At 41.4% G+C, this 23,969-nt stretch overlaps 1 protein-coding gene across 6 annotated transcripts in view; it reads right to left on the reverse strand.

Moving 5' to 3' along the window:
* Positions 1-20,728, reverse strand: part of ZEB2 (zinc finger E-box binding homeobox 2) — a 131,507-nt gene extending 110,779 nt beyond the window's left edge. For 3 of the 6 annotated variants that reach the window (XM_077830532.1, XM_077830533.1, XM_077830529.1), the window contains exons 1-2: positions 20,477-20,728; positions 18,021-18,158 (exon numbers count right to left, since the gene is read on the reverse strand). In XM_077830532.1, coding sequence (XP_077686658.1) covers positions 18,021-18,093 — 73 coding nt within the window. In that variant the 5' untranslated portion in view covers positions 18,094-18,158; positions 20,477-20,728. Of the gene's footprint in view, positions 1-5,744; positions 5,844-18,020; positions 18,159-18,282; positions 18,348-20,476 lie in introns of those variants that run through there. The other 3 variants (XM_077830531.1, XM_077830534.1, XM_077830535.1) reach the window with 3 other exon arrangements.
* Between the last annotated feature and the right edge of the window lie 3,241 nt (positions 20,729-23,969).

A 23,969-nucleotide genomic window follows, 5' to 3' on the forward strand; every position in this document is an offset into this window, starting at 1 on the left:
AACAGTTCTTTTATAGTTCCGGGATGAAATATTGAATAAAAGTTTACAAGAAGAGTATTTTAAAGAAAATATTTGTTCCGTTGACACTTTTCTAGTGCATTGCATTAATTGTAACCAAGAAATCAAGATTTTGATGTCCTATTAGCATCTATTTTGTTTTACAGTATCAGTTTTAATACTCAATGCAGATTGCTATTGCCTTTTTAGGGAAAGCATGTTTTAAACACATAATATATTTGAAGAGATTCAGGGTCACTGAGGACTTCAATCAACATTTTGGCTTTTGTAAAGAATCTTAGCCAGGCATTTTGTTTAGTTAAACTATCGGATGCCACGACATATTAGTAGTATTGCTTTCAGAAAGTGCAAAACTGATATATTACGCCATCTATGGCAGCATTCGTTCAGTATTCGCTACAAACAGGAGAAAAAAGATATAGAATGCATGGATTGATTTTCAAATTACCTCAATATTTTGAAAACATTTTCACCTGCATGCTGAGAATGCTAAGAATGGGAAGGAAGGCAATTGTGCATTTGCACAGCCTCCACTGCATTCATTTATAAATTACCTCATCACTGACTGAAATTAACACTGATTCTTACAGGCAATTTCTCAATTTCCAATGCTAATTACATTTTTTTTACTTTTAAATTCTGTACCACCTGTTTTGGGCAAGACATCTTAGGCAGCGCGACCGCATTTAATCACAATTTTAATTAACCGCCCTGTAGATGTGAAAAAGAAGCAATTATAATGTAGATGAATGATGATTTTTCTGCATTAAATTGTTTTGTTTCCCTGGTATGTTGATTGTAACACAGCACACAAATACAGTAACTGTACAATTTTTTTCTATTGTAATTTAGTAATTGTTTTTGGAAAACCAGTTTGGGAATGAGTGACTTCATCTGTTTACAAATTGATTGATACTGTTAACTCACTGATTGCTGCAGCATACATTCTGTATTGCACAGCCCAACATAAAATATAATTAGGCATGCATAGACTTTGCAGCACCATTCTGGAATCTGAAAATCAACTGTAACTGAAGTATGTTTTCCTTGAGCATACTAGTATCAGTTGGGGCTGATGATATGATAATCAAAAAAACAATAGGTTTTCCGATTCCACCACTGGTAGAAACCCTCGGATTTAATCTGATAGTCTAATGTACTAAATTATTTGAATAGTGCTGTAGCAGGCCTGGGAGCAGGGGGCTGGCAAATCGGAAGCTTGCACAACTCACTCAGATCAGTATCACAAGAAGCATAGAAGTGATGTAAAGAAACAATGATTGAAAAAAAAAGAGCTGTAGCTTATAAATCAAAGAATTGTTACTGGAACAATGTACTGGTGTGCTGTTGCACTGGCTATCTCCAGCTACACATTACCATAGGATAACATCTCATTCAGACTCATGGCTTGCAGATACGAATCTTTAACGTTTTTAATATAGATATATGTATATCTATCAATGAAGAGAAATTCAAAGATCTTATTTATGTGAGGCAAAGTCTGTTTTCTTTCTCAGGGAGAGACATAACACTGAAGCAGAAGAGAAGCAGATGTCCAATGCTAGCAACACCTGAGTATTTCAAATTGAAGACTGAACAAGTATTGTTCCTTGGATAGACTCTGAGTACTGTCCTGGAGAGAATTGCCTACTCTGTAGGATACTTACATTGAACAACACGGGTTCCTGTATAAAAAGCACTCTCTTCCCTCAGAACAGGTGGAATTCTAAGGCTCCAGAACTGTAGTTTCAGTCCCATTATACCTCGAGATGGTTATCTCTCCTGAGCAACCTGACAGTGGGGCTAAAAATGAGTGTAACTATGAAAGAAGGATATAGCGCATTGGTACCAGCTGTCTCCTCTATGGTTTCCTTCTCTTCCAGTCCTCATGCTGTGAGGTCCTTAGCCACAAGAGTTTGTAAAGAGGTGAAAAGTAATTTGGCCTATGCAATATCCTGTCACAGTCAGGTTTATGTTGTAATCAACAGCAGATGTAGAGCAGGGAAAGGTACAAACAGAGGAGACAATGCGGATTTTGGGCCCAATCCTGCGCTGTGGACGTCAATGAGAGTTTTGCTAGTAACATCAATGGGACCATGATCGAGACCATTCCTAGGGGCCCTACATCTTCTGTCTGTTTTATAAATATTTGCTAATAAAGTATTAATAGGGAGCATAAAATTTGCACCCAGGCTCATTTTGAATGTGTAGTAAGAATCCATCTTATCGATACATAAAAGGGCCTATTATCTCACTGTGCAGGAGATTTACATGTGTAACTCCCATTAACTCTTATGGGACTTAGGCGCGTAAATCTCTCATGCATCTAGAGAAGAAAAGACCACATAAGGTCTTGTGATCTCTACTGCTAGTAGCTTTAAGTCCCTTTCACTTATAAAGCTATACAAAAATTAACCATTAAAGCTTATTCTGTGCAAGCTGTCCCCCTAAATATATCACCCAGCTTGCTGTTTGAAGTACTTGATGTAAATGCATTCTGAGAAAAGGTACCATAGTAAGCAAGCCCATTCATTTCAGTTAGTAAAACTGTCATAGTTGAAAAGAAGCAGACTAAGGGCAGGTAGAAAAATTGTACAGGTTTTGCCCAGCAGATTCAATTTTAGATTTAGGCTCTAGACAGACTGAACTGTTTGGTGAAGAAATAGTTTCATTTTGTTGAGCATTCCCGTCTCCTCCTCCCCTTCCCCTACTTACAGTCCTCAAGTAAAGCACCATGTATTAGAAAGGAATAGTACAAAATAGACCTGAAACGCTGGGATGATAGAATCTTTACACAATCAAACTAAGATGCTCTGCCTACAAAAATAATAATAAAGAAACCAAATACCTTTTATTTCATAAACTTGTTGAACTAAAATGTTCATTAGGAATCCTGCAAAACAACAGCTGTGTTCCTGCTGGGATCTGATGTCTCACCACAAACCTTTCCATAAGCACTTTGTTTTTGATATGAAACAAAGAGGAAAATACCTGATCCCAAGCTTCTGTTAGTTGCAGCTCCCTATATCTTCACACCCTGACCGACTGAACATTCCTTCCAGCAAAGCACTGCTTCCCATGGCTACCTCCTCAGCGCAAGCTAGCTAACTAATCTCTTAGCAAACACTTGCAGCAAACCTGAACAGAGTTTAAAAAGAAGAAAAACTTTTTTAGAGTTAAAGCCTGAGGCATCTCCAACAACCAGAATCTAAATATAGGACCAGCTACTCAAGTTTTCTGCTGAGATGTAAAGTTGTGCCCATCCAATGAACATATTTTTAAAAATCTAAAACCTGTTTTCTTTCCACTAACCTGCCAATACTCATGTCACTGTGCTTACAGGTTTTTGCAAAGTGATCATTTTATCACAGCAGCACCATTGGGATGATATGTCATTTGAAAAGTCCAACCAGCTGGCCCTGTCTGCACAGAGGGTAACCTTTCTTTAGGAGCTTATAAGAAAATCCACTGTTGAAATAAATAACAACTCTCAAGCAATGATCAAAGAAAAAATAAATCTTTTACCCTAATAAGACTTTTTAAAACTGAAATCCCATTTTTAACTGGATAACAGTTAAGAGGCTAGTGGCCACCTATCCATCTGGGAGCTATGTTTTAAATGTTTGCTGCATAGAAATTGAACAGACAAATGGATCTGTGGTTCTCTGGGAGTGAAAGCTTTTAAAATAAAGTTCCTATGTAGTATATGAAAACATATTGTTTGGAATTTAAGTTCTAATATCTAGGAATAAACAGAGCATTAAATCAAGCAATACTGTGACAAGGCCAATATGCACATGGATGATGCCAGCGAGGCATCTCCAGCCCTTTGTTCACAGCTTAACAAAACTGTGCCGTCACACCACTTTAGCTCAACAGTGCCTGTCGAATGGGCATCAGCAGATCAGCCAATGCCTGTCACACACACAGCTGAAAAACTGTTTGAAAGCAAGGCTTACTTTAGGACAAGTCTGGTAGGAGAAGTCAGAAGGATTTTTAATCATCCAGTAAAGACCAATAAATAAATAATTTTAAATAGAGGCAAAAAATATAATATTTTTCTTCCTTTAATGCACCTGGAGGTGTGGGGTTCTAAATAGGATGTAGAGCTATTTTTACTAAGTAAAATTCTGTCCTGGTGTTTTTCACCCCAGATTTTTAAAAATTATCTATTTTAAAAAAAACATTTTGTGTCATCCTGATCTGAGGCCCTCATGTGACAGAGTGTAAGTGAAATAACATATTCAAGGAAATGCTGGGGGGCGCGGGGGAGGGAGGTTTCTAATTATCTTTGCAGATAAACATATTGCACTCCTCTCTTTTTAGCTGATCAGAATATGTTTTCACTGATATTAGTAACCTTTTCAGTCATTTTTCTTCACATTTGTGGTGCATAAGTATGACACTACTCCAGAAAAGAATTGCAGCAAAGTAAGCTTGTTAATTCTAATGCTGACAACTTTTCATGATTTCTCCCCTTTTATTTTCCATTTTTTTAAATGCTTCTCTTCAAAATCCATGGGAGGTTCCCATTCCCTAGAACTTTAGCATGATCTGATTAGGTCTCACCACACCTCTTTAGGCATCCAATCAGATTAAACTACACTTTGTACACAGTGTAGCTGAGCTAGTCTTTCCTGGTTCTAGGAAGTTGATAAAGGTACCTGGTCCTCCAGCCTTGAAAAACTTCACTGTATCCAGTACTATTAAGACCTAAAACATTTAGATCTGATGTTTTCCCCCCACTAAAGTTGAAAAGCTTAGCCTCTTTCTCTCTGTGTGTGTCTTTCACTCTGCTGCTGTCAGTTTGCTGCCTGCACTTTAGCTGTCTCTTTCCCAGTCCCTACCCTGTCAGTTTCTGGCCTGCCAATTTCAACTTGAAGCTTGACTGGGCTGATTTGATGCAAATACCTCCAGGGAAAACCCTGAAACTGATGAACAGTTATGTCAAGTCGATTTTGCACCATCGGGAAAAGGTAACCTCTGCGAGAAAAAAAACAACAAGGTTAAAGAGACAAGGGCTTTTCACGTGTAATACCACTGCTGCACATCTCGTTCACTGTTTACCATCCCTCAGAAATTGTAACTGTCAGAATTAGTCCTAATTGCAGATGCGAAAGCTGCCATTATAATAAAAACGGAGGCAGTGCAGGCATTAAATGTAGCAGCCTAATTTGTGAGACTACTGAAAAGGTAGAGTAAATGAATATTTCATTACTTTAATTACCAGGGACTACTCTTTTCTTGCTGTCTTATGATAAGTGTTGCTGTAACTAGCAACAGCAAACATCCACTAAAACATAAAGTGCAATAATAGTACGGCTGTCAGGATCACTGCTTTAAAATACGGGGGTGGGGAATATAACAGTTCATCTATTTCTCAGAGATTCACGGGAGTAAGGGATGGAAACTCATTTAATGTCCAAAAACCAAGAGGCGAGTAAACAGGTTTTAGTAATAACAATAACAACAATGGCCCAGAAGGGGGGGGGGCTGAATAAGTCGAGGGCACATTTGAAATTCCAGCCTCTAAAAGAAGGCTGGCAAGTGTTGGAAGCAGAAGGCTCTTTGCAACCTTTCTTTTTAAAGGCAAAGTTTAGTGTTGTGTGGCGGCATTAACACAGGCCCACAAAGCAGAGGGTGTATTTTGGAGGCTAGGGCCATGCTGGGTGTGAAATGATTATGCAAAGGATGGTGGCGATGGCTGGGGTGGGGGAGTTACAAACCGGCAAAAGTTCTTCAGTGGAGTCTGGGAGGCTTCAAGGTAGAAGGAGCAGGCTTGAGAATGGCTTCGCAGGCGGCTTCAGAGCCCTGGCTCCTAAGAACTGGGGAGTATCAATAATTACTCAGACTTGACACTTTTGAAATCCCTGGGTGCCCCTGCATAAACGTCAATCTCAGGTAGAGGAGGGCGCAGGAGTGGGGGGAGGGGGAGGGCTGAGGAGATTGCTGAGACTGGTTGAAGCCAGCCTGTCTCTGCATTTATCACTCTGTCCCAGAGGAGGTGTTTGTTCGACACCGCAGTTTGACAGCACAAAAACACTGTGGCCAGAAGCCCTATCAAAGAACCCACTGACATGTATCATTTGTGGTCTGGGTTTCACAAGGCCTGGCTACCTCACACTTTAAATGCACACGTGTAAAACTCCACACTTTTCTAAGTGTTCCAGGAGCATCTGAAACTTTCCTTTCATATTAGTACTGTAAATATGGCTCTGAGATTCCCCTCCTCCCCCCATCTGCCAGCAACGTGCTTTGAAGGCCGCACACTTTGCAATTAATTTGCTTTGAAACTCCGCACCTAACTGAAGCGGAGAGGAGAATAAGAAAAGGGCTGAAATATCCGCAGCTGATCCCACCCTTCCTCCTCAGTCACACAGCTCAGTCTCGGATTGATCAAGGCCAGTTAAGCATGGGCCATTAACACTGGCATGTAAGCTATTGGGGCGCATGCAAACCTCCCGTGCGATGCACCCCACCAAGCAGAGGCTGGGTTAAAAGCTTACCTCCTCTGAGCCTGGGGAGAATAAGGTGCGTGTCAAGGCAGGGGGTGTTAGAACAGAAAGGTAATGTCTGTGGCCCAGGGTGGTGGTTTATTTTATGATCGGAGTTCCCAAGGCCCCAGCTGTCCTGTGTTTAGGCTCCAACGTCTAAATACGTTCTTTACAGCACCAATCCGGCTGAAACCGACTCCAACACAGTTCGGCTAGAAATGGAAGTTTAGAAACCAGCTTTTGGCCTAGGTACCTCCCTGCATCACCTCCCATTCGGGCAAGTAATGCTGCAAGGGGCTCCGAGCCCCGTGGAGGCTAACAGGCCCGATCCTGCTTCCACTCCAGTCAGTGGCAAACCTTTCATCGACTGACTGCAATGGCTAAAATGCTAAACCACGTCAATACAGTTATACTTAAGCAAATGATTAGAGCCCCCGCTCTGTATCGCATTAACAAATGACTCTTGGCAGAGTCATTTGAAATGACTAGCGTATTGGCCGGACCATTTGAAGTGGATGAAATGTATCCACTCGTTGGGGCGGGTGGGCCCCGTACAAACCTTAGATGCTATGATATCTTAATCTGTTGATCTGTTATTGATTCTTTCTCTTGCCTGTGACCTTGCTAGCAGGGCTGTCCCACCCAGCAATCAAACGTGGAGAGACCAGCGCGCTCCTATCGCCATGAGAGGCTGAAGGAGCACAGAACTGCTGGCTGCGACTAAAAAGAGAGCCACGGTGTGCAAAATACCGCCTGCCACCACAGCACAAGCCTCCCACGGAAGACATACGCCAGGTGGGAGCACACAAAGAGCACCTGGACTCACTAGCTCTGGTGGCAGAACGGCCCAGGCGAAGTGTCTTTTCCCCTTGCCTGGCGCGATGACATTATGTACCCCTCTGACGCAGCAATCAAGGTGTAAAGGAGTCTTCTAAACTTCCCAGTTATGTTTTAATTGCTCGCTGGCAACCATAGGCACACCTCAGCTCGGCTTCCTTAGCAAACTTCGAAGTTGTAAAGGTTCCAGCTAGGCGAACACGCACGTGTATAGCAGCTGGGGGGGGCGGGGGCGGGGAGTGTGAGTGTGTTTGTGTGTGTGTGTGTGAGAGAGAGAGAGAGATCTGGTACAACGTAGTTTCGGGGTCCTCGTGAAACCCACATTCCTAGAGACCACACAAAGCTAAGTGTAGAAAAGATAGACGTGTGTGGGGGAGAGTCCACAGTGCTCAATTGCACAGCTCTCCAGGATTTATAGACGTGTCTCTGTCAATAATTTATTGAAATACCTTTGTTTTCTCATCTTAGGGAAAAGCTGTTCTGGCCCAAAGCCATCCTCTGAACACATCACTACTTCAATCTATGGGGACGCTGGGCTCGGCTCGGCTCTCGGCAGCGAGACACGGAACCCAAACACCTTGTGAACTTTGGGCAAATTCGGAAGAAGCTTCGGAGCTGGCTCTGACCTTTGAAACAAGGGGCCTCATCTCTAACTCACTCACAGCCAGGTGACAAGCATTTCTGCCTCGTGTTGTCTTACAAAGCTACAGCACTCCAGGCTCCCCCCCTCCCCCCCCCCCAGCAAAGCAAGTTCAGAACACTAATAACCAAATCTGTAAACAATCCTACATCGCCGTGATAATTACATTCCTGCGATCCGCACGGACAGATGTAAAGATAGGACGCTGACTTGAGTTTCTACTTGGAACATTTGCTTAAACTGAGCTTCTCGACCTATTCCTCTTGTCGCTCCTTAAACCCATTCCTCTTCTCTTCCTCCTCCTACACTTTAGCTTTCAGAAGCAACATCAGCTCTCAGTTTACACCACTGGATTCGCTGGGAACATACGTGTTTGTGATTAGTGGCTATGTCTCGCTCCTATCTTTACTACGTACCCGAGGAGGCACTGCTCGTTTGTCTTCTTTGTATGTGTGTCTATCCCAACTTTCCTGTGAAAGACCCGAAAAATATGCAAAGCTTGCACTGCTGCTGAGAAAGAGGACAAAGTTTAACTTCTCTGTTGGCAACCACGAAGTAACTCCTCGCAGTTTTCTAGCGAAAGATCTGATTTGCTGAATTTTGTCCTTTGATTTCTGTTTGTATGTTATTGCTACTGCTAAGGTCGTTGCCAACCTCAATTAGATCACAAATGAGATCAGTTTAATTCATCTCCCAAACTGTGACCTGACCATGGTCTGAAAGTATTCAAAAACGCATTTTAAGCCTGCCTTTGATTTCTAAAGGAATACTGCATGCTTGGTCATTCATACAAATAACATAAAACGTAATTATGGGATGATTTGGCAGATGACATCGCTGCCAAGCTGCACGCCATGCCAGATACTGTAACGCTGCTGCCCTGGGATGTGAGTGCACAGTGCCCTTCTATAAGGCTGGAGGTAGTGATGTGTGCGTGTTAGACTGAGGTGTTTTAATGGAATTTGGGAGGAAGGCTGCAGAAGCAATGAGCGCACATGCACATCAAAACCCACAGCTAAAAATTGCTGTATCACCTAGACAGGATGTGGATCTGCACTACCAAATCACCAGCAGGCTATGACAAAGGGAGCTTGCAGCTTGACACACGGGTAACAACATAGCAAACACCTTTAATTCTGTCATGTCTCATACCCTTTGCTTTCTCACACATTTGTGGCTGCTCTAACATTGACACCTACACTTTTTGAAAACTAAATAAGGCAATCTTATTTGAACTAAAAAAGCAACACCTGAAAAGTTATTCTTATGCCCAGCAAAAAATAACCCATTATTAACGCCTTCCCCGCATAAGTGGGGTACCGCGGTAGGGCAATGAAATGGGGCAGCCTTACAAGGTGAAAGTGTAGTTTCAAATGATTATATGCTTTGAAAACCTTGCAGGTTTCCTCAAAGATGGGAACAGAGATAATATGGCTATCAGACCTCAACCCTTACAGGTTTGCAAGTCTACAGTGTCTTTTTTTTTTTTTTAGAAAAGACTATTTTACTGTTCAAGACAGATTCCTAAATTAATCTAAATCACCTTAAAGATTTACTATGAGTGCCTGAAAGTTTTCCAACTGTTTTTTTTTTAAGTTTAACAAACTTTTTTTTTTAATCCTCAATATGCGCTAAGGATTTTGTTTTCAGGTTCATTTGGTATAACTGTCGCCATTCATAAACCTGATTGGAGCCACAGCTCAGTCCAAATGATTCAGTTATAAATGAGACAACTATGTTGTTGGTTGACTAGCCTCAATGGTCTCAAAAATGTCAGGCTTTCATTCCTTTCTCTCTGTTATGCAAACCGCTATATGAACAATCATAACTTGGAACTTCCAAAGAAAGTCCCCCTGGGAACACGAGTCTTATCTGATGAGTGCAAGTGTATAGCACACAAAGAGTTAAACAGTTTTCCAGCGTTACTGGGTAGGTTAATATCACAGCTGCCTGGTAAAGCATTATCCCAGCACCTCACTTAACAAAAGCCTCCTTTTGCAAACAGACTCCTACTTTCCCCCAAGTATCCAAAGGTGTTTACTGAAGTAAATCTGCCTAAATCCTCCATTGCTTGGGTCATGGGGGTAGGCGGGGGGGGTGGAAGGTGTAGAGATAATCTCTTTTTGTAAATTCTGTAAATCTTCTGGGAAAAAATCCGGAATCTGTGTCACATGCTTCTGTTCAACTGGTAACATCTCGGTTAGTGTGCTTCTTAGGAGTGAAATCTGCCATAGTAGTAAAAAGGAAAATAAAACATCCCTCCCCGCTTCTTATTGTTCAAACTGCTCTTCTCTCTCAAAGTTGCTTTAGCACATTTAATCTATTTGCTGATTGGGGAAAAAAAACCTGTTAGTATCTTAAAAAGCGGTTTCTGAAAAATGACAGTTTGGTAGGCGGGAGATAGTATAGCTGAAAACTTGTCACTTAAGATTTCTGCACTACCTTGGTTATTCTAACACAAACAACTGCATATTACTTTTTACGTGTTGCAAATGGAGGCAAACAACACAGGAAATTTTGACAGGTCTGCCTGAAAGGGCTAAAATACTTCTCAGTAAGCAGGATCCAGTTATAAATAAACCTTCTCTTGGTGAGAAAAAGTGAATATAACCAAAACCTCAACAAAATTTTCATACTGTCTTATTGTCTCTAACTAAGAAACGCAGAGTGGCTTCTGGAAAACAAACAGACAAGAAATCTGGGGGGAAAAATATGGAGGTGGCTGTGAATGCAATAAACGAGAAAACTTGGCTAACGAAACTTACACAAATGTAACATTTCCCCCTTTACAGTTCTGTGATGTTGTCGGGGTGGGGAGGTTGTTTGTTTGTTTTGGGGTTGTTATTCTTTTCCTCTAGCCAGCAAATGTGACATATTGCCAGCCTCAAAAGCGGGGAAGCTTTTTCCTTCCCAAAGAGTTGCCCCTTTTCTCCTGTCGTGTCACTGGAGGGAAAGAAACACGCCAGCCCAACTCATCCTACCACTAAAAAATATTTGTTGTCCAAAGGACAATTCTTTCGCTGCTATCTTTTCATCTGCGTGGACCACATTTCCCTCACCTCCACTCCCCAAGGTCATGGCGAGTAAACAATAATAGTAATTAAAACAAAATAATAGGCAGCAGTCAAGAGCCGAGAGTACACACACCTGACCCTAACTATAACAGACTTCTCCGAGTAGAATTTGATCCCTCTCTGACACTTTTTACCTCAAGTGTTAGTGCGAGTGGCCATGAATAGCACAGGCATGCCATCTTGTAACACTATCTGCCTGTCAGAAGAGCCAAGGCTGGGTAGAGCAGGATCTATATAAGGCTTGTAACTAGGGGAAGCCCAACAAACAGCTACAAACACCTAAGTTATTTTACTCAGCCTCCACCCTTCTGCTTTTTCCCCCCTCTTCTCACTCTCTTTTTTTTTTCTTTTCATCTTGGCTTTCTGTTGCAGAATGCAAATGTAGCCTGCCGGCGGTGAATGGGCTGAATTGTGATTAAGAAGAAGAAGAGCTCCTTTCTTTGTTCTCCCCTCAGGGGATGTTTACTGGGAGAGACACAGCGGATCAGATATGAAAGGCATTCAGGTCAGCATTGATGTGAGCGAAAGTGAAATCATACCTAAGGCATTCAAAAGACCGCCGTGTCAGGGGTTCAGCTAACGGTGCATCTACTGTGTGTGTCTTCCCTGTTAGGGAGAAAAAAATCTTTCTACAAACAATCCCCTCTCCCCCCCCCAAAGAGAGAGAGAGAGAGAGAGAGAGAGAGAGAGAGAGAGAGAGAGAATGTTTAATTGCAACAAAATTATAAAAAGTTTTGTCCCCCCTGGCGATTAGATGCCACAGGAGTTAGGCTTATCTTCCCTTATGGACCATGACCTAAATAGGTTAACTGTAGCAATTGGGATCAAAATTTTTAGGGGGAAAGGGACCATATCTGAAATAGGAAACCTTTATTTCCTAGGTGCATCCATATGTACTATATGTGGCTATATTACACATATAATTTATCTGATTCAATAAGATATGAGGTTTATTTATTCATACATGAAATTGTAGACATATGCAATCACTTCTCGCCTCCTTCAGAAGCAACTTAAATGGTAAAGACAGTGTGGCATATAAAAACAGAACAGCACACCTTAAAAAGTAATCTTTTATTGACTTTGGAACTCCTAGGAACACTCTGCTCAGAGCTTACAGCATGAGAAGACTGTAACCAAAGACATAGGAAGTTGGTACACAGCTATTTAAGTTAAAAATGCTTCAAGGAAAGTCTAATCATCATAATATTTTTCATTAAAAATGCTTGATGAAGAAATATTTGGATCTTACTTTTTTAAGTTTATACTTCCCACAGCCTAAATATTCTTTCAATAGATTTTCCAAGTGGTTAGCTGACACTGTTGGCATAAACAGAGATATGTAAATATATGGGGGGGGGAATCACAAATTTCAGTAAAGCATACAAAGAGTTAAGAGGTGGCTGCTTTTACAGAGGCTGAAAGCAAAATGAAAATCACAAATCATGTAAAAAAGACTAAAAAATAAGCAACAGAACTAGATTTAGTCGTGTTTCAATAACCATCCTCTCTGTTTTGAATTTTGTACACCTTTAGAATCTTAGTTAAAATATATAATTTGCCTAATGTTAACATCTGCTTTAATAGTGACATTTAATTCTGAAATATTTTCAACTAGTGTTTCTGCATCCCAGATTTCTCTCCTTTTTCTCTATATTCTAAAAAGACAACTAAAGAGCAATCAAAAAGGTGTCTGACTTGGCTATTCAGACAATTGCACCCTTGTGGGAATGCTGGAATGAATGGTACAGTGGACACCCCAGCACTATTGACGTTATAAACATGTAAATGAAACACATTAGGGCAGACAATCAATTGTCTGTGAGCACTGCAAACCTGCACTCCCCTTCTATGTGACAGGCACAAAATAGTGTCTACCTTGGGAAGCCGTGGTCTTGGTAAAAACGGACAAAGAGTTCTCTTTCTCAGAGGAGAAAATGCACCTTAAAAGCATTGGGATCATGCAGATGCCAAAAACTGTCGTGAGGCGAAGAATTTCCTATTTCTTGGAATGAAAGTACTGCTGCTGTAAAAGAATCAACACTCTTCTTTCCACTTTAAGGGTTGACACAGTTTTCTTAGGGAATATTCTCAGTGTGGTTTTATAGCTTGTTTCTCAATCTTCAATATATTTTATTTACCTTGGACAGTTAACCGTATATATTTATTTAACAATTAGCTTTCAATGCTGTTCCTTTTTTAAAAAAATATTGATGTTATGGTCATTAATTCTTTAATCTATTTCATTTTATTTGACACAATTTTTTAAAAAGTTTATCTGTAGATCACGTGCAATAGCTAAAGAGGCTAGTGGCAAAACCAGTAACAGTAAGAATTACTGGAAATGACATATGCTATTCAACAGTGGCATTCAACAATATTCAAACTCGTTTTTCCCCCAAACTCAAAATAAAATCAATAGCTCAGATAACAGCCTCCTCTGTTCCATATCAAAACTTAATCTGTATAGCGAGATATACTCAGATATTCATTACATCTTGGTCACTTGCATTTAGTAAATAATATTTTTTAAATAAACCTATATCCAGGTACCTTTTGAAGTAGTAAAATATTCTCCCAATGAGCTCGTCAACTTCAAAAGTAATCTACTTGCAACGGATTTTCACACTTGTAAAGATAACTAGGAATAGGAACGTTCCTAGTTGACCGCTATAACTTGTACCACCTGAAATTTACTAGGGAGCACCCTTGTATCTGAGACTCTAGTTATTTCCAAACTTCACCCATCAGGGAAAACAAACACCACTTCTCATTACCTAGAGATTCTAGCTAGATTTTTTTTCTTTTTAAAGGGTGAAGTTAATTCGAATTTTCCCTCTTCCCCATCATCTCTAGAAAGAGGTGGGTTTCAGAGTAGCAGCCGTGTTAGTCTGTATTCACAAAAAGAAAAGGAGGACTTGTGGCACCTTAGAGACTAACGAATTTATTTGAGCATAAGCTTTCGTGAGCTACAGCTCACTTCATCGGATGCATTTAGGTGGGTGGATGTCTTTTTGGTTAACGTTCTTAAAGGGAATAATTGTGTCTGCCTGTTTGGTCTGTATTCCCTTTCGGATCAGATGCCTTCAAAGCACTGAACGTTCTCCCTCTTCTTTACAGCTGGAAGCGAGATGGCAAAGAAATCAGAGAGAGATGCATACTGAAACTTTGGAGAAAATTAGACACAACTTTTCTTTTCTCCTCTTTCTCCCCCCAAAGATTTTTGCTTTTAAAGGGGACAACTCAAGTCCCAATTCATGCCATGCCAGAGAGATTTGTTTTAAGGAAAGCGTCTTTGTACCTAGTCATCTCTCCCTGAGAAGGCGAAAGAGGGAGTGATGAAAAATCAGTCCCCTTCCTCTTATTTCTAAGGCTCTGCCTGCAGCAGGAAAAGAGAATGAGGCAGCATCTTCAGTGAGACCGCTCCAGCTACAAACAGGGGCAACACCAACAGCAAACGCCAAACTTTGTAAGTTTCAAACGTCGCTGCTGCGACGATTCCAGCAGCTTGGCTATCAGTCTGAGAGCGATCACTCTCACCGTGGGGAGGAAGTGCAGAGTGGGGAGAAAAAGAAGGGGGCTTTGGGTTTTCTCTCCTTCAGTGAAAGTGTTACAAAGTGAGTCAGGCGACTGGAAATCATCTGACTGAACTTTCCTGAAACCGACACACATTCCTGGGCTGCGAGCTCCTCTGATTTCCCCACCTTCCATCCCCTTACTCCTCTTCCTCTCTCTTTAGACTTTTCTCTCGAACATTTTTTTCCTGGGGATGGTTCCCCCCATTACCATTTATTTTAATATGACCTCTCCCACCCCCTACACACACATACACACACGCACGTTTCCCTGACACTGCCCTACTGCATCACTCTCTTCTCCAGCTCTGATCAATCCCGTTCTCTTGTAAAATCCTGAGCTTTTTTTTTCTACCCTATTTAGCTTTGTAGGAATTTTATCCAGCATCGTTTTCTAATCCTGAGTCCTGACCATCCTTACACCCACCCCCACACAGAGCATATAACACATTTAGGTACTACTTGGCTTCTTCTATTTTGATCCCCTCTATCATTTCTATTTGGTTACATTTATATCACTCTAGTTTCCTTGATGCCCATCTATTTTTGCAGCTTTTAAAACGTGTAATGCTATTGCCTTTCCAAGGAATTTCTATATGATTTCGATAAGCATCATCATAGTTAGTGTTATCAGCAAAGACACAAGCTCAGAAGTGACATCTTTTCCATGAATCCAGAAGAGAAGAAAAATCCACTCAGTTCAGATAAATCCTGGGCAATCCCCAAAGGAAAAGGCATTGGCTACGTGCTTGTCGAGAGAGAAAATGGAAAGGGGGAAAAAAAAAAAAGAAAAAAGAAAAGAAAAAGAAAAGAAAAGAAGTCTACCTTCTTCTCAAAACCAGAACATTTCTGACTCAGAAATGAATGAAAGAAGCAGATTATGGAACACAAAGAAAAAAAAAAACATGGGGAAAAAAAGGAATAAAATAAAATAAAATAAAAATGCACTGGTTGGAGCAAGACAGGGAAGGGAGAAGTTAGACCTTCGTGCAACCAATGCACACACTTTAAATGAAGTTTGCAGGATCGGTTACCTTAACAATCGCAATTAAACTTTCTCCTCCCAACTCTCCTGGCTTTCTTAAGTCATTGCACCCCACGAAAAAACAATTTCAATGGAGCAACGGAATATATGCCATTCCGGTCCATATGTGTTACTAAAGACTTGTGTGCAATAACTGGGTGTACACATTACATTCATTAGCTCTCCCACATACATAATCATATAGCTTTTAGGAAATCGTTTGTACATTTTTGCTGATCAAATTGTTTTGCGAAAACATGAAACACATTGGTACACACACTCATCACAGAACATGTGATGGGGTTTAATACGCTAAACTAATAATCTTGTATGACGAGAACCAAGAAGGATAAAATAAGAAGGCTAAAACAACAAACAGAATATTCTTTAGTGCAAAAGAGCACTTCTGGATGCCTTGCTTTAAATCTCATTCTCTTTCCTCTCAAAAATGACTGTTTAACATAAGAAAAAAGGCTACTTGACACAAAGCTTTTGTTATCCAGTTGATCAGCAACGTGCTTTAGATACTTGTAAGGGGAAAAAAACCCCACAACAGACATTGATTTTAGAAAATCAATAACCAACATTTAATAAAAAGAACAGAAGAAACACAAGAGAGGAGAGGGAAACATTACGTGTAATTTTAATGTCTACTAAATTACCCAGAGATGAGGGGAAGGGGAGGTCTCCTATGTGAGGACCACCTTAAATAATGACAGACACAGGAGTAAAGGCGGGGTGTGTGTAGGGGGGAGGGAGAGGGGGAGAGAGAGACTTAAAAAAAAAGATAACAAGGAACGGATCATTGGGAAGCTGCTCGGAATATATTATTTTAGTTGGGTTTTTTTGTAATACTAAGCCAAGCAAATAGATCAAAGACAACACAAAGGGTAACATAAAGAACAGTTTCTGACTAAAATTCCTCTATCACTCCCCCATATGGCTCGACACCTCCACCACAACAAGAAAAAGACACACACACACACACACACACACACACACACTCGCGCAACCTAGAGAGTGGGAAGGGGGTGGGGGGGGGGGCGAGAGAAAGGATCATTTGTTTCTAATCAACATTCTCTTGTCTTTGTGTTTTTCTCCTTCCACCCCCACTCCACCTCTCCACTTAAATGAAGTAGCTCAGCTATAAGCAAATGGGTTCAGGTTCACACAAATATCTTCATTCCTCCTGATCTCTAGAGGAAAGTTGTTGAAAGTGGGGCTGAGATGTCCATTCGGGGGCACCAGGGTGGCTGGGGGAGGGGGGCAGACTTCCAAACCAACGAAGAAAGGAAGAAACTAGGGAGGGACAGAGACCCACACCAGCGAAGAGCTGCCAAATGTGAGATCAGACCAGAACACCCCGTCCCATTGAACCCAAGCTCTCAGTCGCCTGCAGAGACCAGGGGAGAGGGTAACTATGGGCAATGGGGCAGCAAACTCATTCTGTTTTCTTAATGATTAAGGAGAAGGAAGTTTCATTTTCGAGTCTATCACAATTTTTAAAAAAGTAAATAACTCCCTGCCAATGTGGCTTAGGATTCTCACGGTGTCTTTTTCCCAGGGAATATGGTTTTTCCGTGGTTCCCCCCCCCCCCCCATGGAACTATTGGAAATACCTCTCCGCCCCCTCTCGTCTCTCCCTTCCCCTGACACTAGAGTCCATGGCTTAGCTGGTTCTGCCAACATGAAAACTGGCCGGAAAGTGGCTTGGGTCTGTGTGAGACTTACATGTCTGGGAGGTAATTCTGAGACTGCAGGCAGCGGTCAGAGGGGAAAAAAAGCAGGAGACAGAGAGAGAGAGAGAGAATCCAGCGGGTCCTGGGGGGGTGGGGGTGGGGGGGGTGATTAGCCAGGCGCAAGAGACACAGAGCCCAGGACCGTTAGATAGAGCAGGGACCCAGGCAAGAAACTTTCAGCCTTTCTCAGCCACACAGTCTGCATGGGGCTCTCGCTCAGTCTCTGGCTTTTCTTTCCAAACCGCCCAGTGATTCTGCAGAACTCAAACTACAGAAGCCCCAGACCTGGGACTCTGCCCACTTGATCGGACTTCTCCAAAGGTGTCTGGGGGGTGGGGGTGGGGGGCGGATAAGGAGCGCTCGGTTAGACTGGGACTGCGCCCGGGGGAAAGGGCTGGGATCCTCCGGCTTCTTTGACGCTCACTTTCCCTGGGACTCCCTTGAACTCTCTCTCCCCTCCAGAAATATACAACAGGCGGATCTCTCGTCCGCCACATAGAAAGCGATCGCCAGCAAACCCCGGGCTGCTGCGGTTGCTGCTGGGTGGTTTTTTTCTCCCTCTCCCCCTCTATCTCTCTGGTGGAGTCGAAAGGAAAAGTTTGATTCAGGGTTTTCTTACCGTTTTTCCTTCTTGGATTGGCTTGTTTTCGCCTCTTACACCTGGGGCCATCCGCCATGATCTGCTGCTTCATTGATAAGAGTGGATCAGATGGCAGTTCGCATGGACTCGACTCCCTGATTCAGCAGCACGCAGACTCTATGTAACAACCAAACACAGCAACAATGTGGGCATTGGTATATCCCATTTAAATGCAGGGCGCCAAAGGGAACCCAAATATTCCCCCAAAAAGGAACCCATCCACACACACACAAAGACTTGCCGTGCTGGGGGAGGTCGGAGCAAAGATTAAATTGATCCCCTTCCTTCCCAGCCGGCCAGGTTTTTAATTTTTTTTTTGTATTGCACAGCAAAGGAGATCAGAGAGACAAGAATTACATCTTCAAAATGAGTCATAACTCATGACCGTATGAGGGAATGCACAGGCTCGTACAGTAGGCTGTTTGACTCAATGCTAGGCGGACCATTTCCTCCTAAAAGTACTTTAGACTGACATTGCAACTTGTTCTCCCATGATATGTTATCTTTATCTTTATTTGTATTTTTGTTAGCGCACTTCGGCAAGCTGAGAGCAACAGAGAAACATAGCTCTCTCTCTCTCTCTCTCCCCCCCCCCTCCCCTGTGGGGTAAGGCGCAGGATTGAGACCTCACTTCTACCCCCCCCCGCCCCAACAATGAGAAGTGTATTATAAACCTCTGTCATCTTTTTAGTCAGTTTGACAATATTCATTGTAGGGTTTCCCCCTGCCCATTAAACAAAGCTTCAGACTGTCTTCCGCCCCCCCCCCCCGCCTGAGAAAAGAAACAGAAATCAAAACTACTGCTGTCAGTGTTTTCAGGCTTTCTAAATGATCATATCCTTTTCGACTTGTAAACTTTCGTACCTATATCTGTCTACACATGCAGGCTTTATTTGAGACTGAATCTGTCAAAACTGGAGTGGGGAAGCACTTGGTTTGCTTGATATAAGGCTCCTGAAACTGAGTCTATCTTGGAGAAGATGCTGTAGCTTTAAAGATGCTTTGACTTGAGGATTAGTTTAAACAGGGGGCTATAAAAGATGTAACAGATGCAAACTGTAAAACAAGGGCAATTAACCCTTGCTCTTCTGAACAAAATCCACCCTAGCCTCAGCATCTATTGTCTACTCCTAAGCTGTAAAGCTTTACACAAAACCGAGAAATTGATGACCTGTCTCCACACATTTTGTAACAAAGTGGATTTAGTTTTGATTTTTCCATTTTAACTTTAGTAAAGATTTACATCAGGATGGATCAGTTAAGTATGCTGCTCTTGTGTCTTATTGGCTCTGAACTCGCCTTTCTTAGGCTTTTGATGATAAAACAGGGTTGCTTTAAAAATCTATGTGCAGGTAAGTGTATGTGAATATGCAGATTGTCTGTACAAGGTCAGTATGTTTACTCACAGACTACAGCAAATGAATCCATGTTGAGAAAGTAAACTGGTAGTTTTATGGACATGGATGCATGTGTGTGGGAGAGGGAGAGATTGAGCGAATACGTACAAAAACTTTATATTTGCTAGTTATTTCTTGCTCTGCATTTTGTAATCTCTACATCATCATTACAGATCAAGCACAAGATATATGAAAGTAGGTAGGAGATAAACAAATTCATAAAAGCCCGGACCTGTGAGCTTTCTTCGACAATTGGAGTAATAATGCAAAACGACCAATGGCGAATTGTTTTAAATGTATTTCAATATCTGCTCTGCTCCTTAGCATTAACAAGAAAAGTTGCCAATAATTTTCAATCTTGGGTTCTTGAGGACGGTTTTCTTCCTAGCTGGATTGACTATTTTTTGTAAACGACTTTTAAGTTCCAGTCACTACTTTCACTTCTTTCTTTGGGATCCCAGAACCTGAGGTGTTACTTCATCCAGCCTCACAAAATAAAATAAAGAAATGAAACCGACTAGGCAGACAAAACAGCAAACTTTCTGTTTGGGGAAACACATCTTTGCTGGGACTTCTAAAGCAGGCTGGAGCTAAAATATTGTCCAACCGTGCTCCCTGTGCATGCACCGTGCGTGCAAATCACTAACAGGTACATGCAAACTTTAAGATGATCCTATGTGAATCTTAAAATAAAAGAGCAGTGAGGTTGTTTGAAAGAATGAATTCTTTTCTGTGCACTAAAACTTTTACTGTCATATTTGTAAAAGACACCTTTACTACCTGTCTGGACAGGTACTGGGGGGGGCGGGGGGGATAACAGCAGAGAACGGTTCGCCATAAAAGAACCAACCCCTCCTGAAACTGGTGCCAAGTGACTTTACATTTCAGTTCAAAATGAGATTCCCCAACTATAAACAAGCTGAATAAGCCACCACACTCGAAATAAAAAAAAGAAAAGAAACGGGGGGAAAATGAGACGGTGCAGGGGGAAGGGGGGGAAAGACAAGAAAGAAAGAACTGTTTAAATTCAGAACCTACCTGCGAAGTGTTGTTTGTAGTTTTGGCCAGAAATGGTGAGAAGAAAAAGCATGAAGAAGCCGCGAAGTGGAGGAGAAAAGGTGAAGGGAGATGCAGCTCCTGCAGAATTTGTAAAAAGCCTTGCAAAGAGTTGTCGGAAGGACCGTTATTCCTGCTGGGCAGGTTAGGACTGATCTCTTTCTGCCACTCCAGGAAACACAAACCTGGGGACGGACTGACGTGTTACGCCTCTTCTAATGACATTTTTTTCTTTTTCTTTTCTGTAGGAGAGAGAGGAGAGACCCTGAAACACACGCCACCTATCTTTGTGGGGAGGGATAATTGAAGAGCACCAAACGTGAGCATCATGTGGAAACGTGATCGCCAAGTTTCTCTCTGGGAAAGGATCTGGGATAGATTATACCTTGAAGTCTCCGCAAACGCTTTAGTGGAAGAAATGAAATTCCACCTCCCTCCCGCTCTGTCTCCCTCCTCCCTCTCTCCGACCCTCGCTCCCTTTCCTCCCTCCTCCCCCCCCCCCCCCGCAACCATCAAGTCTTTGGCATCATTATCCTCTTCACTAAATCCTACTGGATACAAGGCGGAAAACGGTGAACACCATTCACAGAACTGGATAACTCAAAGGAGCTGAAAGTTAAAGGGAGCGATCCTGTGTCTTTCAATCAAGATCCCTACTTCTTTTTATAGAGATAGCTCTAATGGCCAGATTCTGCAGGCACGTTCACTTGGGTAGCTTTTTCAGCATGGTTTCTAGCAGGAAAGTCTCTTTCTCCTTCTCAGTCCCCCCCTCCACCCCTTCTTTCAGATGAGCAAACCATAGCTCAAAATTTTGGGTAGAAACCAAACGCTGTATTTGAACTGGAAAAAAAGGCACCTAGTTGACTTCTGATCATTTTGTTGTTGTTGTTTCGACGTTCAACCATCTTATTTGAATTGTTTGTTATAGCTGTAGAAAAAAGTGAGATTTGACATTCTTTCTGTTTTGTTCTCAGATATGGATCATGGGGTGAAATGGCTCTTTTTCTGTCTCTCTTCCCTTGGGGGTGGGGAGGGAAGGAGCTAGCTAGCTAGAGTGACTGAGTGGTACTGAACTTGTGGGGATAACAAGTTTACCAGTTTTTAAAATAGGAAAATAAAATAAATAATAATAATAATAATAATAATAATAATATTAAAACAGACTCCACCTTTGCACTGAAGGGATTGGTTATGCAAATCTGGAAGGGGTTTCCTGGCAAATACAGCTTTCTACTGTATGGTTAATTAAATCATCACTCAAAAGCCTTCCAATGTGACGCTTCTGTCGTAATCCAATCAGGGTACGTAGGTCCTAAACAAGAAAGATATTTTCCACATCTGGAAGTCAGCAATTTAGCAAGTACTGCACATTATTAACCAATTCAGAGCCCACTTCCCAGGGGGATGTTTTTTTTTTGAAGTTTAAGTGTTCTTAACCAATGCTCTGCTGTTTTGTTTATCAAAAAGCTGGTTTGCACAGCACATAATTGGAAACTAATATAGAAGTAACTAAAGACAGCCAAATTTGGTCAGCAAAGGCGTTTATCTGAAAAGGGGAAAAAAAATCTCTGAGACTTGATCAGTTCATGCCCAGCTGCTCACAGAACCCACATACGGTTCCTTCTTTGGAAGGGCTTTACATAATCTCAATGTAAAGATGAACTTCAAATCCTACATGTTTGGATGATCTTTCTGAAGGTAAACGTGGAGCTGCCCAAGGGGCTGTATTAGCGGGCTCCGTATGAATTTCCTTGCTTTGACAGAGTTAAATCTATTACTGCACTTCTCACCCCCCCGAAGTAAACTGAAACAAATGGTACACTGATCCGACACTATACTTTTACTTACATTAAGCTAAGATAAACTGCTCTTGAACTGTGCATTGAATGTGTGCCTAAAGCAAGAATTGTAATGCTAGCAATAGTCACTAGCAATTGCATTCAAAAATGCTCCTGATCAGAGCACACCTTTCTGATGATTAAACATTGCAAAGAAAGAAAAATCAAACGTGCATTTGCAAATCATCGCTTCCTCAGAGATCTGATGAATATTTTTATCTGCTAATAAAGCTACCCTCCGATTTAAAAATTAAATCTGAATGCACTGCACTGGCAATCGCCCGATCACACAATTTTTGGGGAAATAGGGAAGATTGAACAGTTGGTTACAGTATAAGATTTGGACACATCTGGGGGCTGTAAGTGTCAATGCATCTAATGAGTATAAACTGACTGCTATTAGAAACGTGAGATGTCTTTAGTGTAGGCAGATTTCAGAGCAACAACCACAAAATCTTTTTTTAAGAGTTCCAAATAAAATCCTCAGCTCACTGAGTTTGCTTTTCTGCTGCTTCTCTGTTGTCATTCACCGAGTAAAGATCTGACAACTTTCCATAAATGGACGTTACTAGCCTACCCGACCAGGTACCAATTCAAACCACCGAGTCAAGTCTCTACCAGGTCGGGTATATAAGCGAAATTAAGAGCAAAGTCTTTAAAACGTTGGTAACTCTAGTATAAACGACCTAATGAAACAGTTTGCCTGTGTACCTCTTATGCAAGGCTCTCATATAAATATTAAAGAGCAGGTTTCTTAAGAGCTGCCAGTTATATTTTTAAATTGAATTGTTTTAAATTAATATATGATGAACTGATAACAATGAGCTCTGTAATTATCCCTGCGAGAGCAAAAGCTCTATTGTCCTTTCCTAGGATGAACTGGGTTAGTTGTGCTAAAACTTTTGGCATAACTATTGATTGCATGTCAAAAATATTTAGCTGGAGGATGTATGATCTATCTATCTCTAGATATAACTATAGATAGATAGAAACAGAGATACACCAATACGGACGAGAGTGATAATATCTTAATGAAATATGTGGCATAGTGCAAATATCCTGAAATCAGATTCAAAGTATTATTAATTTGAATTAGATCCTCTCAGATCCACAAGACACTGACTATAAATCAAGGGCACTCTGCTAATTCCTTAAAGAGTCAAACTGAATTTAGATGCATATGTTAAAAAAAAAAAAGTGAATGCCAATTACTGAGTCGTCCAATTTCCAGTCACTCATGTCCTATATGGAAACAAGTTCTTAAAATAAATTAATCCCATTACAAACGCCTTACATATTATTCCTAAAGTTCCAGATTATAAAATGAGAGGGTGGGTGGATGGATTAAAAGAAGCTCTACTTTAACCTGCAATAATGCTGCGATCGATGTTTTATCATATTATATCTATCTACACACACACACGGTCGATGTTTTATCATATTATATCGATCTCCACACACTCACACACACACACACTCACAGAGGCAAAACAGACCGTGAGGCTATATTCATGGGCTTTAGGGAACACTTTTGTATTGTCGAATAATCTCTGGTCATAATTTTGTAGACTTTCCTCCACCGCCCAATCTGACAGTTTCTGTAACTCTTAAAGCACCCCCAGCACATAAGGATCACA

The sequence above is a fragment of the Eretmochelys imbricata genome, chromosome 11, assembly GCF_965152235.1.
Source record: "Eretmochelys imbricata isolate rEreImb1 chromosome 11, rEreImb1.hap1, whole genome shotgun sequence".
NCBI classification, from domain to species: Eukaryota; Metazoa; Chordata; order Testudines; family Cheloniidae; genus Eretmochelys; species Eretmochelys imbricata.